This window comes from Eutrigla gurnardus (assembly GCF_963514095.1).
Source record: "Eutrigla gurnardus genome assembly, chromosome: 4".
In the NCBI taxonomy this organism is placed as follows: domain Eukaryota; kingdom Metazoa; phylum Chordata; class Actinopteri; order Perciformes; family Triglidae; genus Eutrigla; species Eutrigla gurnardus.
The window spans coordinates 24,082,743-24,098,838 of record NC_139918.1 but is presented as its reverse complement, the minus strand read 5'-3'; the positions used below and the strand labels follow the sequence as shown (position 1 = coordinate 24,098,838).

At 42.4% G+C, this 16,096-nt stretch overlaps 1 protein-coding gene across 9 annotated transcripts; it reads left to right on the top strand.

Annotated features, from left to right (window-relative positions):
- Positions 1–89: 89 nt before the first annotated feature.
- amph (amphiphysin) lies at positions 90–15,027 on the top strand. Of its 9 annotated transcripts, none has more exons than XM_084006849.1 (23): positions 90–237; positions 1,355–1,435; positions 1,616–1,670; positions 1,778–1,872; positions 1,970–2,065; positions 2,140–2,247; positions 3,165–3,250; positions 3,687–3,762; positions 3,886–3,968; positions 4,219–4,357; positions 6,983–7,102; positions 7,212–7,295; positions 7,530–7,556; positions 7,825–7,842; positions 8,891–9,677; positions 9,762–10,666; positions 10,921–10,950; positions 11,421–11,462; positions 11,773–12,276; positions 12,721–12,768; positions 13,243–13,431; positions 13,568–13,669; positions 14,001–15,027. In XM_084006849.1, exons 1-23 carry the CDS (start codon positions 169–171, stop codon positions 14,100–14,102), a joined length of 3,846 nt encoding a protein of 1,281 aa, XP_083862975.1. In that variant the 5' UTR covers positions 90–168; the 3' UTR covers positions 14,103–15,027. The 9 variants fall into 9 exon arrangements, with proteins under 9 accessions (XP_083862975.1, XP_083862976.1, XP_083862973.1 ...); XM_084006850.1 differs by having other exon boundaries at positions 8,891–10,666; positions 11,773–11,958; positions 12,148–12,276; XM_084006847.1 differs by having other exon boundaries at positions 6,992–7,102; positions 8,891–10,666.
- Positions 15,028–16,096: the final 1,069 nt, after the last annotated feature.

Sequence of the window (16,096 nt, the reverse complement as noted above, 5' to 3'; positions counted from 1 at the left end):
AGTAGGAGGTTGATTGAAGCATCCAATCCGCTCTAAGCCCCCCCCCCCCCCCCCCCCCCCCCCCCCCCCACCACACACACACACACACACACACACGTCCCTCCCCCTCCCGTCAGCTCGTCTCTCTCGCCGTTAATCCGCCTCTCTCGCTCTCTCTTTGCAGTCATCATGGCGGAAATTAAAACGGGAATCTTCGCTAAAAACGTGCAGAAACGGCTGAACCGCGCACAGGAGAAGGTAAGAGAAGCTGCTGCTGATGATGGTGATGGTGTTGTTGAGGACGAGGAGGAGGAGGAAGAAGTGGTGATGGCGCTGATGATGGAGCGACGCAGCAGGAGGTGACCTGCCGACAGATGGAGGACCGGATGTGGTTGTATCTGTCTGCAGGCCTCTGGAGCTTCGTCATATTAATTCAGTCCGTTATAACAATCAGTTCAATAAGTGTCGCCTTTTGATAACATATTGATCCGCACTGAAAGAGAAGAGTGACGTCACGAGGATTCGTTCGAATCAGCACTTAAAAACGGTTGCGTGAAGCTGACCGGCGGTGGATTAACGTCGATTGTAACGCGTCGTTATGACGTCACATGTTACGCTTGTATGTGGTATTTGTGAATACATGACGGTGAGGAGGTGTTTTCCTGCTCCAAGGTCGGCAGAAGGGGAGGCGGGGATGCCCTGGCTGCGTCGTGATGACGTCATTTCTGACGCAGGATCAGCTACCTGCACGTTATTTATCAGAGAATCTTCTGACAGCTGATCAACAATCAATTCATTCACTCCCAATAGCATGTACATTGAACATATTGGTCCTGTTTATAATGTAATAGAACTATATGTAGGCCTACATACAGTGTATACCGGTATATATATATATATTTAATGTACTAAAGTGACAATCAAATTACTTAACTTCTCAGTGGAATTTTTCACCATGATGAGTGGGATAACAGTCCTAGGCTGAGGACGTCTACGCATGTGACGTCCTGACCAGAGTCCTGGTCTGAGGACGTCTTGCTGTAATATCTCCTGACCAGAGTCCTGGTCTGAGGACATCTTGCTGTATGATGTCCTGACCAGAATCCTGGTCTGAGGACGTCTTGCTTTATGATGTCCTGACCAGAGTCCTGGTCTGAGGACGTCTTGGTGCATGATGTCCTGACCAGAATCCTGGTCTGAGGAAGTCTTGGTGCATGATGTCCTGACCAGAATCCTGGTCTGAGGACGTCTTGCTGTATGATGGACGCTGAGAATCAAAATAGATATCTGATTAACTGTAAAAAATGAAACATTTTTAAAGTGTTTGTATTTCTTGTCAGCAGTTATAAAAATTAATACTTTTATGATTTCTCAGGTGCTGCAGAAACTGGGAAAAGCAGATGAGACCAAAGATGAGCAGTTTGAACAAGTGGTCGTGAACTTCAGGAGGCAGGAGGTGAGAGATGTCAAACTGTGTGTACAAAGACACAAGTGTGTGAATGCATTGTTGTTGTTGGATTTGTTGAGTCTGATGTTTAGGTTTAGGTTTTCCTTCAGTGAACTTCTGTGACCAACAGCACAGTTATTATGACTAATATGAGTATTAAAAGTATTTATTTTGTGTATCCTATGTCAGTCTGAAGGCTCTCGGTTGCAGAGGGAGATGAAGGCCTACATGTCGGCCATTAAAGGTGAGTCTTTATTATCTCATATAAACACATCCGCCTATATCAAACATCAGCTATGAAACCAAATGGAAAGAGCGAGTCCATCAGCTGAAGACAGTTCTGTCCTTCAGGGATGCAGCAGGCCTCCATCAACCTGACCCAGTCTCTACACGAGGTCTACGAGCCAGACTGGCACGGAAAGGAGGACGTGATGGTCATTGGGAAGGTCAGAATAATGTCTTCAGAGGACAGGTGTCACACAGGTGACTCACAAGTTTTGGTGTGTCACTATGACAATATGAATTGTTGCGTGTTTTCTTCAGGACTGTGATGCAATGTGGGAAGACTTTCATAATAAGCTGGTGGACTCCACGCTGCTGAACCTGGACGAGTACCTGCAACAGTTTCCAGACCTCAAAGTAACAGTTTCTCATGGTGAAGTCTTTTACAGTGTTGATGTAGAAATTCATTCATCATCTAAAAAATATTTCAGACCCGTGTGGCCAAAAGAAGCCGTAAACTCATCGACTACGACAGCGCTCGCCATCATGTCGAAACGCTGCAGATTTCAGGGATCAAGAATGACCGCAAGGTGATGAAGGTGAGTCTACAGGTCTGTGATGGCAACTTCAGCGTCAAGGTGTTGTCACCTGTCCAGGTTTCGTATGTTTTGTGTCACCTGTCAAGGTGTTGTATGTTTTATGTCACCTGTCCAGGTGTCGTATGTTTTGTGTCACCTGTCCAGGTGTCGTATGTTTTGTTTCACCTGTCCAGGTGTCGTATGTTTTGTGTCACCTGTCCAGGTGTCGTATGTTTTGTGTCACCTGTCCAGGTGTCGTATGTTTTGTGTCACCTGTCCAGGTGTCGTATGTTTTGTGTCACCTGTCCAGGTGTCGTATGTTTTGTTTCACCTGTCCAGGTGTCGTATGTTTTATGTCACCTGTCCAGGTGTCGTATGTTTTGTTTCACCTGTCCAGGTGTCGTATGTTTTATGTCACCTTTCCAGGTGTCGTATGTTTTGTTTCACCTGTCAAGGTGTCGTATGTTTTATGTCACCTGTCCAGGTGTCGTATGTTTTATGTCACCTGTCCAGGTGTCGTATGTTTTATGTCACCTGTCCAGGTGTCGTATGTTTTATGTCACCTGTCCAGGTGTCGTATGTTTTGTTTCACCTGTCCAGGTGTCGTATGTTTTGTTTCACCTGTCCAGGTGTCGTATGTTTTATGTCACCTGTCCAGGTGTCGTATGTTTTATGTCACCTGTCCAGGTGTCGTATGTTTTATGTCACCTGTCAAGGTGTCGTATGTTTTATGTCACCTGTCCAGGTGTCGTATGTTTTATGTCACCTGTCAAGGTGTCGTATGTTTTATGTCACCTGTCCAGGTGTCGTATGTTTTATGGCACCTGTCCAGGTGTCATATGTGTTGTGTTACCTGTGCAGGTGTCATTTATTTTGTATCACCTGTCCAGGTGTTGTATGGAGTACAGTTTCTTAAACTGACTGTTTCTTGTTTGAAGGCAGATGAAGAGTTGAAAAAAGCTCAGAAAGTGTTTGATGAATTGAACGTCGGTCTGCAGGATGAACTGCCGACTCTCTGGGAAAGGTGAGTCAGATCTCATACACACCCGTTAGACTGGAAATTATCATAGAGTTTGATTACATGTTTTACTGTAATTGACACATGAATGACACACATTGTCACACATTGGACCTGGTCTTACAGTGTATGTGTTAACAAAGCTGATATATGTGATTCATGTATATTGGATCATCTGCCTGTTTTATTTACTGCAACAGTAAAATACCATGGGACGATTTTGACTCTGGATGGCCGCTGTACTTTTATCCAACTTCTCTAACTTTTCTAACTTCATCTAACTTTTATCCTTCAAATAGATTGACTTTGAGTTGCAGTAGATGATTAGTTGTCACATTTTTGTATTCAGGTCAGCTAAGTCATGTCACTCCTTCTTCAGCCTCACCGCAGACTTTTCATCCACCAATCCCAAACTGAAACTCTTTCACTTTGTCTTCTGCAGCCGTGTTGGTTTCTACATCAGCACCTATAAAAGTGTAACCAATCTGGAGGCCAGATTTCACCGCGAGATCTCTCTGGTGGGGAACTTCACACTTAGTTTTTACGTTAACAGATTGGAGCTGATGATGTTAAATGTGATCCCTTATGGTGTTACCTGGAGAGAAGTGAACCCGGCTGAAAGTGTTTCTATTCCCCTGAAGGTGTGCAGGCAGCTGTATGAGGTGATGACCAAACTGGCTGAGCAACACTCTGACAAAATGTTCACCATCCAAGGAGCACCGAGGTCAGGAACATAACACTCGTTTTACTGTTTCACTGTTGAGCTACATTCAGTTCACTAATCAGTGTCACATCTGTCATGTCTTCAGTTAATGTTTTTGGTAGTGATGTATGAAACATTAATGTTTTCCACTATTCAATAACCTGACAATTCAGTCTGTTAGAAATATTGGTCTAATTAAACCACCTGACATAACACCAGCACAGCCAGCCAATCAGAAGACTCCATGTGACCATGTTCTCTCGTCCCTCAGTGATTCAGGACCACTACGACTTGCCAGAACCCCATCACCACCAGAAGATGACAGTCCACCAGAGAGTCCAGAAGCCAGCTCCAATCACATGCTTCGCCCTGTGTCGCCTGGACCACCACGGCCCAAATCCCCCACTCAGGTATATGTAGTTCTAAATAATTTCAGTTCTCCATCGTAGAGGTAGATATAATCCCAACTGGATCCAGATCCTCATCATAGGTAGCTGTTATCCATACTTGATCCAGATCCCCTACATATTTAGAGATCTCCATCACAGGTAGTTCTAGTCGTAACCTACCTGGATCCAGATCTGCTGGTAGATCTAATCCTAACTACATCCAGATACCCGGTGGTGTATTCCAGAAAGCAGGTTAACAAACTCTGAAGCTGGGCTCACACTGGCGATTCTGCCTCCCGACAGTTGGAGGACACCTTGGTCGGCACCGATGTTTGGCCCAGATTATCTGCTAATGTACAGCGTTTACAGATCCATATGGGCCCCTCCGATCATTTTCAAACATGTTTGACATCTGGATTATTACAGCAGTAATTTCTTAGCAGAACACAGTAGCCAGAGAGAGATTACGGAGATTATGTGGTGATATGAAATGTGAGGCCAGAGAATATTGTTCAGATGTGTATGATTGTGAGTAGAAACAGTAACGTTCTACACAGTAATCAACATTCTCTCAGACGTCAGGCTGCTGATCAATGAGCTGCTGATCAATGAGCTGCTGATAAAGGAACTCAGGGTTTGTTGAAGAAAAGCTGTCAGCCAGCAGTTTTGGTTCACAGATTCCATGGTTACTGTAGTAACTAACCTAAACTTGAAGAGAACCCAGAGTCTCCCTCTTCTCAGGGTCAACAACCTCAGAGTTCTAACTAAACCTCCTTTCTGGATCCACCCCTGATCTCAGGTAGATGATAAATGTCGATGGTCTAGAGAAATGAAATATGTAGTTTATATAAATGTTTGGGCTGATTGGCTGATGGATGGCAGGTAAGCAGACAATCAGGCGGCTTGCAGGTATCCAGGTAATCAGGACTGAATAGGGAAGCCACGGCCACTACATAGACACAACAGGGAAGGGACAAGAGACACCAGAGAGGAACATGACAGTGATTGATAGATAATTTCACTTGATCGATAATAGTGATTGATAAGTAACATATCTACGTCCGTCCCAGCATACACTGTGTTACGTTAATCTGTTTGTTGGAACTTCACAGTAACTTTATGTGACTGTTTTTCTTTCTGCAAACTTTTGTCTGTTTACTGGTGAGTGAATATGAAATGTTTGTCTGTTTAACTGTCTGTGTTGAGTCTAGATGTTTCAATATATATACTGTATGTATATATATATATATATATATATATATATATATATAGTAGAGTTGAGTGCTGAGACTGTTGGCCTTCGATAGCATTAACATGTTTGTCAAAAGGCTTTTGGACAAATATGTACGTTTATGTATGTGATGTATGTGTGTTTATGTGATGTACGGTATATATTTGATGTTCGTGTACATAACTATGTGTATATTTCATGTCATCAACCAATATGAATATTTTTTTAAATAATTTAGCTTGACTCCAAAGCTGCAGTGTCACAGCAAACTGCCTTCCCCATCCCCCATTTTCTGCTGACATTATAATGGACCTTTGAGCACACTAATGGATAAACGTCATTTATCCTCCTACATCGGAACAGGCAGCCTTAGGCATATGGTTTCAATCATATATCAGATGTTAAACAAAATAAATACCAGAGGCTATTTCAACTGAGCAGCTTTAACTCCCAACAGAACGCTGCTTCAACTCACAGAAATGTGCTGGAAAATGTGTTCAAAGTCAAATGAACGAATGTGTTTTAGTTAATATTGTTGATGTAATGCTATAACTACAGTATATACAGTATATATCCAGTATGATGTTTAGCTCCCGTTGACATGGAGAGACTCTAAATTTGCCACCCTGCTGAGAAAAGGCGTGTTGCATGTGTTACAGTATAATGTCTGTAGGGACCAGTGTACATGCGAAAAGTAAACCCTCTTGATGTTGATTGATTTATTAAATTATTTATGTAATTTTTAGTTAAATAGGATAATTCCATTGATATTTGAAATCTATTTTACATGGGGTCCTGGAAAAGGTGCCAGGATAAAAGTTTCACCATGTAAAAAAACAGAGACTTAAAAAACAAAATAGCAAGAATAGAAATAAAAAACACACAAAGATCACTTAATAGAGACTTAAACCAAACCAGCAAATTCCATCAATCCACACATTTTCAGTAAGTGAAAGAAGTCCATTCAGTGCTCAACTAATCCTGAAATCCTGAATGCCTGTAAAATAATGTAGTTTAAAAGGTACACTAACAGGTACACTAACAGGTAAGCTGACAGGTACCATGACAGGTACGCTGACAGGTAGGCCTACACTGATAGGTACACTGACAGGTATGCTGTGTTAATTGATCTCACTTACATGCATTTCAATTTCTGGTATCAGTAAGAAATGGAAAAAGATTAGATCACAGCTCATGAATAAACATTTCAACCAGCAGCCATTGAAAGCCACTGATCACATTAATCATTAATGGACATCACATTGCTGTTTTCTTTTTGGCCACCGGGGACCCTCGTTGTATCCAGATAGAATAGCGATGAGAACCGCTGTTGCAACTCCTGGTGTCAGAAAAGTGGTTGCTTAATGAAATGTACTCTGAGCTGATTTAATAAGGGTTCATCTTGTTTTTGGCAGTTTAAAAAGGGGCCGCCGGTGCCGCCACCACCAAAGGCTACACCTACCAAGGAGGTGGCAGAGGAGCAGATCATCGACCTGTTTGGAGGCGATTTTTTACCAGCACCTTCACCATCACAGGTCTGTGGAGTCCTCACAGATCTGCTGGGTCCATTAACAATTGCTCAAACAAAGATGCACTGTGTGTTGTATACACCTGAAGTCTTTGCTTTTTTGTTGTTGCCCACAGCCCAATGAAAGACCAGGAGAATCTCTTCTTGACCTGGACTTTGATGCTTTTCATCCAGATGAAAGTGTTTCACCGATACCACAGGTTCTCTTCATTAACTGACAGCAGAATGAGAAACATTCACATTTCACTCACTTTCAACCAGTGAAAGTAATATATTTTATAATGTGGCCGACATGAGTTAGAGAAGACGTATAATCAGAATTAAAAGTCCAGTTGATCATTCCAAGTCCGTCCCATTTGATAATGTTGCTATTTCTGTTAAAAAGGCATTTATATTGTGAACCACATTAACAACGTGTGTTCTGCCTTTTTCAGACAGCTGTGCCTTGGGATATGTGGTCGGTAAGTAAAGTCTCATTGAATGCTGTTATGACTTTTTTACACTGTTCACAATCAGGAACATTTACCTCACTTTTTCATTTATACCCTAATCTCCAAATGATTGTACTCAATAATGACCAGACCCTAAATTTAGAAGACAAAATTGTTTAAGTCACTTTACAAGTCTTTTCTTAAAAAAATATAAATGAATATGTTACAATATAGTACACAGATCAATGTAGATGTCTTTGTAGATATAAACCATCTTCTACCCATTTCTGTTTTTTAGGCGCAAACAGCTCAGTCTGTAAGTACCAACAGTTACACAACATCTGTTTATCCTCATCATTAATTTCAACTTACTGTCTCAACAATCATGATTATCATTGTGGAGATACACATTCTACATTCCTATAGAACATCGGTGTAGTCACGTGTTTGTTCTAGAACATCGGTGTAGTCACGTGTTTGCTCTAGAACATCGGTGTAGTCACGTTTTTGCTCTAGAACATCAGTGTATTCACTTATTCACTCTAGAACATCGGTATAGCCACATTTTTGCTCTAGAACATCGGTGTAGTCACGTGTTTGTTCTAGAACATCCGTGTAGTCACGTGTTTGTTCTCAAACATCAGTGTAGTCACGTGTTTGTTCTCAAACATCAGTGTAGTCACGTGTTTGTTCTAGAACATCAGTGTAGTCACGTTTTTGCTCTAGAACATCAGTGTAGTCACGTGTTTGTTCTAGAACATCCGTGTAGTCACGTGTTTGTTCTAGAACATCAGTGTAGTCACGTCTTTGTTCTAGAACATCAGTGTAGTCACGTCTTTGTTCTAGAACATCAGTGTAGTCACGTATTTGTTCTAGAACATCCGTGTAGTCACGTGTTTGTTCTAGAACATCAGTGTAGTCACGTTTTTGCTCTAGAACATCGGTGTAGTCACGTGTTTGTTCTAGAACATCGGCGTAGTCACGTTTTTGCTCTAGAACATCGGTGTAGTCACGTGTTTGTTCTAAAAACATCTGTGTAGTCGAGTGTTTGTTCTACAACATCCGTGTAATCACGTATTCACTGTAACCCTAACCTAACATCCACGTAATTAAGCCAGAATGCACAATGAAGGCATTCATTAACTCTGAGTTAATTAAAAACCGAATCATCACCATTTGTTAGAAATGATCCGTCTGTCTTTGTGAAAACAGTCTCTAGACTCATGAATAATTCCTGTCAACTGTCATTGTCTTAAAAACACACACTGTCTATTTTCGTGCACTGGCTCTCCACTTGGACTCAGAACTGCTGCTCTAGAGCAGGGGGGTCAAACATTAACTCTACACTCCCTGCCTTTCCCTAGCAGACTGCAGACACTGGCTTCGTCGCCGACTGGTCTGCTGACTTTGGTTCACTGTCTGCAAATGGAGATCCTGCTTCTGGAGTGGAGGTCCCTGCTGTAGGGCCAGAGGGAGCACAGGGTGGGGCTCAGGGCTTGCCCCAGGCAGATGGCTGGCAGCCAGCTGCAGACACAGATCCACCTCCTCAGGACAGTGATGCAGCCACAGTAGCTGAAAATGAGGTTAGCAGCTGGAACTCTCATACTGATCCCAACATTCATCCCTCTGTTAGAGGGGATGTAGTTGAGACAAGGCAATCCGTTTTAGAGGGAGATGCTTGGCAGGAAGACCGCAGGAAATCCACCCCAGGACTTAAATTCACCAATGAGTATGGTGAAGAGATTGAGGACAGCACAGAGGATAGAGGAGACAGGTGGTCCAGGTCTCCAGATGGATCTGGGTCTGACTATGAGACCGCTGAGGAGTGGGGGGATGGGGGTCAAGGGGGAGGATGGGCGAGTGCCGATGACGAACTTTTATGTGAAGATCTTCCGTCAGTTTCAGAGCAAGGATGTGGAGCAGCAGATTGGTCTCAATCAGTACAAGTTCTAGCAGAGAGCAATGCAGCAGGACAACAATCTGATCTCACATCAGTTTACAGAGATCATTTTAAAACTCAAGTGGAAGGAGACGAACTCGTTTTTACCTGTAAAACAAAGGGAGAAGGTGCGTTTGATTCAGATCCCTTTGCTGAAACACAGGGAGGAGGTGCGTTTGATTCAGATCCCTTTGCTGAAACACAGGGAGGAGGTGCGTTTGATTCAGATCCCTTTGCTGAAACACAGGGAGGAAGTGCATTTGATTTACATCCCTCATCTGAAACACAGGGAGAAGGAGCGTTTGATTCAGATCCCTTTGCTGAAACACAGGGAGAAGGTGCATTTGATTCAGATCCCTTTGCTGAAACACAGGGAGGAGGTGCGTTTGATTCAGATCCCTTTGCTGAAACACAGGGAGAAGGTGCGTTTGATTCAGATCCCTTTGCTGAAACACAGGGAGGAGGTGCGTTTGATTCAGATCCCTTTGCTGAAACACAGGGAGGGGGTGCGTTTGATTCAGATCCCTTTGCTGAAATACAGGGAGGAGGTGCGTTGGATTCAGATCCCTTTGCTGAAACACAGGGAGGAGGTGCGTTTGATTCAGATCCCTTTGCTGAAACACAAGGAGGAGGTGCTTTTGATTCAGATCCCTTTGCTGAAACACAGGGAGGAGGTGCGTTTGATTCAGATCCCTTTGCTGAAACACAGGGAGGAGGTGCGTTTGATTCAGATCCCTTTCCTGAAACACAGGGAGGAGGTGCGTTTGATTCACATGCCTTTGCTGAAACACAGGTAGGAGGTGCGTTTGATTCAGATCCCTTTGCTGAAACACAGTTTGGTGACAAAGTGGGTGGTTTTGAATGTGATCCATTTGAGACCTCAGGAGAAGGTGGATTTGCCTCCAGTGGAGATGGACGAGGTGGGTGGGATTCACACCCTTTTGCCAATAGTTTTCCAGCAGCCTCGTCAGGGTCTGAGTGTCTGGCCTCCAACACCATATCCCGGCAGGATGTTAGTCACAGCAGTGGATTCGACTCTTCTTCTTCATCTGCTGCTGTCTCTGGAGCAGAAGGAGGAATTAAAGACCTAAACGTTACCAGAATTCACAAAGAACCAGAAAATTCAGACATGTCCGAAGATGAGGCTGCAAACCGGAGATTGGGAAAGTTGTACCAAGAGCTAGATGCAGAAAAGGAAGAGGTACTTGACTTCCTCCTGTCTTCAGTGTGGTAGATTAGCATAGAGTAGACCAAACCCTCCCACAGATTGAGAATCAAACTGAAGTAGTTTTCCTGAAACCTGGATCCCAGCCTGAGCTCCTCCCAACTCTCCTCTTGCTTGCTTTGTCTGCTTCTTCATTCCATACTTTGATTTTCACATGGAATCCATCTTCACAGCTCATTTTAGACCTGTTGTACCTGAATACTAATGTGTGTCTTTGCAATTTAATTCAGGTGACCAATGCATTTAATGGAATTTCACAGGTAATTTTTCAAACTAACCTTAAACCTTTAACCATTCAGACCATTCATAAATTATAGAAATTCTAATCTGTCACATGTTGTTTAAAGTTTAACTACGAACATATTTAATCTCTATGCGGAACAAGTTCAGAGCACAGGTCAGAGGTCACAGCATAGGTCAGAGGTCACAGCATAATTTAGACTTCACTGCACAGGTAAAAGGTTGGAGGTCACAGCACAGGTCAGAGGTCACAGTACAGGTCGGAGGTCACAGTACAGGTCAGACTTCACTGCACAGGTCAGAGGTCACCGCAGATGTTAGGTGCATTCAAATATTTTGACCTTACCGCATGCTTCCATCAGCAGACCCTCAGAAACCTGATCCCCAGTACTTCCTGTATCTACATAGTCTCTCTTCTCTGAATGCTTAATAATCTTGTAATTACCTATTCTGACTCTCCTTCTCTATTTTCGACACCTGCTCTCTAAAGGATTCCACTGCACCGGCATTCTTTGCTGATTTTGATCAGATGGTGAGTTTAATAATACATTAACACACATGCTTTAATCTGTTTGTTGTAAATCACATTTTAATTGTTATACACATTTGTGCCAAATGTATTCAAACTTGTTGTCTCTCTCTATTGATTATCTATTGTGATTTTAATCTCAAAAATATAATCTGATGATTTTATCCTAGTTGGCGTATGTTATCAAAAGAAATGTCCATTCTGTTTATAAATATCAAATCTATTCATAGAGATATTTATTGCCCTAACCCTATTTCCTGGAAAGTGACAGCAGCAAAGGTTTTAAGGTTGATTGCCATCTTTCTTTACAAAGAATCAAGTTCACACAGAAACGACAAAGGCTCCAGAAGCCTCAGATACAGAAGCTGCTGCACCGACAGAGCTCACAGAGGAACAAGACAAGGCAAAGGAACCTCCAGCAGAGGGAGCTGGACAGGGACCTCAGGTGGGACGAGCTGAAGAGGAACCTCCAGCAGGTGGAGCTGGAGAGGAACCTCAGGTGGGGGGAGCAGAAGAGGAACCTCAGGTGGGGGTAGCTGAAGAGGAACCTCAGGTGGGGGGAGCAGAAGAGGAACCTCAGGTGGGGGTAGCTGAAGAGGAACCTCAGGTGGGGGGAGCAGAAGAGGAACCTCAGGTGGGGGGAGCTGAAGAGGAACCTCAGATGGGGGTAGCTGAAGAGGAACCTCAGGTGGGGGGAGCTGAAGAGGAACCTCAGGTGGGGGGAGCTGGAGGAGAGCTAGAGGAACATGCAGTTCCCTCTGCTGCTGAGGAAGATACAGCAGAAATATCTGGCAGCCTGAAGGAAGACAAGCCTGATGTGAGTGAAAGTGTTGATCACAATAAATCAATCATCATCATCATCATCATTCAATTAATTGTATTTGCTCAGACATAATCCCAACAGAAGTTATCTCAGGACACTTCATTTGAAGCAAGTAATAGTATAATAATGTAAATTTGAATGAAACAACAAAACTAATCACAGTAACTGTCATAGATCAACCATGCAGTTTGAAACAGGTTTGAAAGGCCTCTTGGTAGAAGATCCAAGTATTTCCACCAGATGTTTCTGGTTGAGCAGATAAAATGGTGTCCTGGTATTTTAATTGACTTAAGGTGGACGGGTGTACTCGTTTATACTGTTTACTCAGAAATATTCTTGAGTGTGAGATAGTGTAATTAATGTGCAGCAGTGTGTGATGCCAACACATACTGTGAAATCAGTGTATTATTGTTCCAAATGAAATTGTTCTGTTTACAGATGCCTCATGCTGACGAATCAGCATCTCCAGGTGAAGCAGCTCCATCGGTAAATATTACTCCACTTTCATATTAATAAAAAGCATCAACGTTATTGATCCTTGTGTTAGAATGAGCTATTTTAGAGTTGAAAGTAATCATCTTCTGATATTACCCATTTGTTTTTCCTTAAAGTCCAGCGTTTTAACAGAAAAGTAAAAAATAACATGTATAAGAAATCATATAAATACAAAAAATTAATTGATAAAACAGACAAATGTAAAGCTAAAACAATATGAAATTATTTCAGAAATAATCAACAAAAATTGGGTATCTGAAAAGGACTTTACAGGACTTTAAATAGACACTACAATATGTTTCTTTAGTACATTTTAGATTTGAATCAGTAACTTTGAGAGAGTACAACAGTGTCATCAGCAAATGTGAATGCTTGTACGGGTTTGTAAACAGCAACAGCTTTATTCATTCAGCTTCTTTATTCTTATAACTGAGAGAACATGACGATTATTAATAATGTCTGCAGGAAAAGATGCCAATCCCCTCTGTGGTGATTGAGCCTGCCTCCAGTAACGAAGGGGATGATGACCGTGATGTTGACATCATTTCTCCCACCACCGTCAGTGACAATGGCGTACCAGCTGAAAACCAGACCATCAAACACATGACTGCGTCCGGTGGAGTGTCGGGACTCCCAGATGACTTTCTCTACAAGGTTGCTCTTCCTCCAGATACTAACAGCTAACGTTTAGGAAACACCCTCCATTTACTGAATGATTCTTTTTAAATACATGGTTAACATGCAGGATCTGTTGTCAGCCCAGGTGGTGATGGTGTTTTTCTTCCTGCAGGTGGAGACCATGCATGACTTTGAGGCTGCAAATTCGGATGAGCTGGAACTGAAGAGAGGCGATGTGGTTTTGGTGGTTCCCACTGCTTCAGTGGAGGATCAGGTAAAAACAGCTTGTGACAAATGAAAAAACCAGTCATATTGTTCAACAATTTACCAATATATGTGGAAGAAATTACAAAATAAATCAAAATCAGCAAGTACCAACCAACCAATATCATGACATCCATCCATCAACCATGGAGCCTATTTCTTTAATGTCCGGTCTGATATCCTATTGGACACTATTGGAACAACAAGTAGTTCACCCTACAGAAGACTCTTGAGATCATCTTTCAGCTCCACTTTAAAGACAGTTGTTATATTGAGGTCTGGTGATTAATGGAAGGAATCTCAACCGTAATTCAAGCTAGTTGTGATTGTTGTTGTTGCAGGATGCTGGCTGGCTCACGGGGGTCAAGGAAAGTGATTGGTTAACACTCGGCGCTGCTGCTCACAAAGGACTTTTCCCAGACAACTTTACTCAGCGTTTGTAAGAAAGTAAGAAATCTCTTCAGTTGGTGGAAGCAGAAGTTTGAGAAGTCTTGAAGCTGCTGCAGCCATCTGTCTGCTGGACAACACAAACATCAACTGAAACTAAGTCATGGTCATAAAAAGTAATACTGTTTCCAGCATTAGTGAATATGACTAAGCATGATGTGATAGTATGGTCTACCCTTCTCTGGAACTGAGATGTTATTTTGTTGTTGAAAGAAAAAAATGATGTATAATGTATGAACATTGCACTCTTTTCAAAGAAAAATCTATTGTTTCTGAAGAAAAAACAGAAACTATAATGTCTTTGCTGAGTGTGTTGTACTGATTCTTTTGCTCTGCTGTGGAATCAACAAGAATCTTTAGTGCTGTGATCTATTTTAATGTCTTTGAGTGTAACATGAAACTGTTGAGTTTGTTGGTCTTTTCAACATGTCATTGCTGTAGAGTAAGTTTCTAGAATATCACGATTCACATTTTTTGGCACATGTGGTGATGACCCAAGTCAGTTATGAGTGTTGCTTTGTTTTTGCCAAAAGAATGTGGCATCTGATCATTGACAAAGAAACCAATGTACATCCAGCATGTTTCTCTCAAATATTTTAATCAAAGTATTGTTAGATGACAAAAATAATATTCCCAATATTGCAAATATTAATGTATAGCTTTATAAGTCATGTCTTTGCAAGAAACTGAGCCAAGAGAAGACAGTTTCTTATGAGCTATTTCCAAGTGTATGATTACAGGGAAGCCATTATCAAATGCAATATGCAATCTACGTTGTCAGTATATTTCAGGTGTCCACATTGCTACAGTTCTTTAGAAGAACACGTATTTTACCTCCTTTAATAGTGATGTTAAACCTCAGTTTATACTGTCTTGTGATTTACATACCATTAACATTTATGTGAAGATCAATAAACAAAAGTTAACAAAATACAGTTCGTCAGTGTTTGGAAGAATGGCGCATTTATGGTTAGGGTTAGGGTTAGGGTAAGGGGGTAATAACCACGATCACCGACCGGTGATCCTCGGTGATCCTCAGTGATGGTATTTCCCAGTTGTGTAGGGGCTGGGGACGCTTGAAACTTTGGCTACCCCCCTATTTTCGGGGGCGCTGAGTCCGGTGCCACCCCCAAGTTGCTACGAATTACGGTTTGTGAGATCTGGAAGTTCCAGAATCCCCTAAAACGCAAAGTCTGTATCTCGGGAACCATAAGTAGAGACTCGCGGACAAGTCCTGCGTGTTCAGAAGGGTTGAATTATGGCAGACGGAAGGTGGTTCCAAGTCTCTACAACTAACGGTTCCGGAGTTATTCACGATCACCTCGGTGATCGGTGATCCTCAGTGATCGTATTTCCCAATTGGGTAGGGACCGGGGACTTTGGCTACCCCCCCATTTGTGGTCACGCGCTTTCCATCGGTACCAGAATGGAGTCTACGACATTCCCATGAAAAGTTATGGCCGACTTAAAATCCCCATTTAAGTGAATGGGATTTGGGAAAAGTGTTGATGGCAAATGTTACTCCACAGAAAGTGTATAGGAGTACGTTTCAGACCATTTGGAGTCGATCAGCATTAGCATTAGCATCAGTGCTAGCATCAGGGTTAGCACCATTAGGGTTATACAGGTGAATACTACCATTCGTACGGGTTGAGTCTCGAGATTTCCCATGCCGCTAACTCAAGAACGGAAGGTCCGAGGCACTTGAAACAAAGATGTCTACATTCATTGTAGAAAGACCTTTAAATGATACATTGGGTTGTTGTATAAATTATGTCCGCAAGGGGGTTAGGGTTAGCCTTAGGGCATTTTTTATCTGCTGGGAGCATTTTTCTTTTCCACTTTCTTCTAAAAAAAAACACTGAAGACTGTGGACTATCTGCCAAAAACACACTGGGAGCTCTTCTTTTGAGTATCCCCACCAGGCCCACTGGATTTAAAACATCTATATCCACACCACTGGGACCTGAAATAACAAAAGGAAAAACTC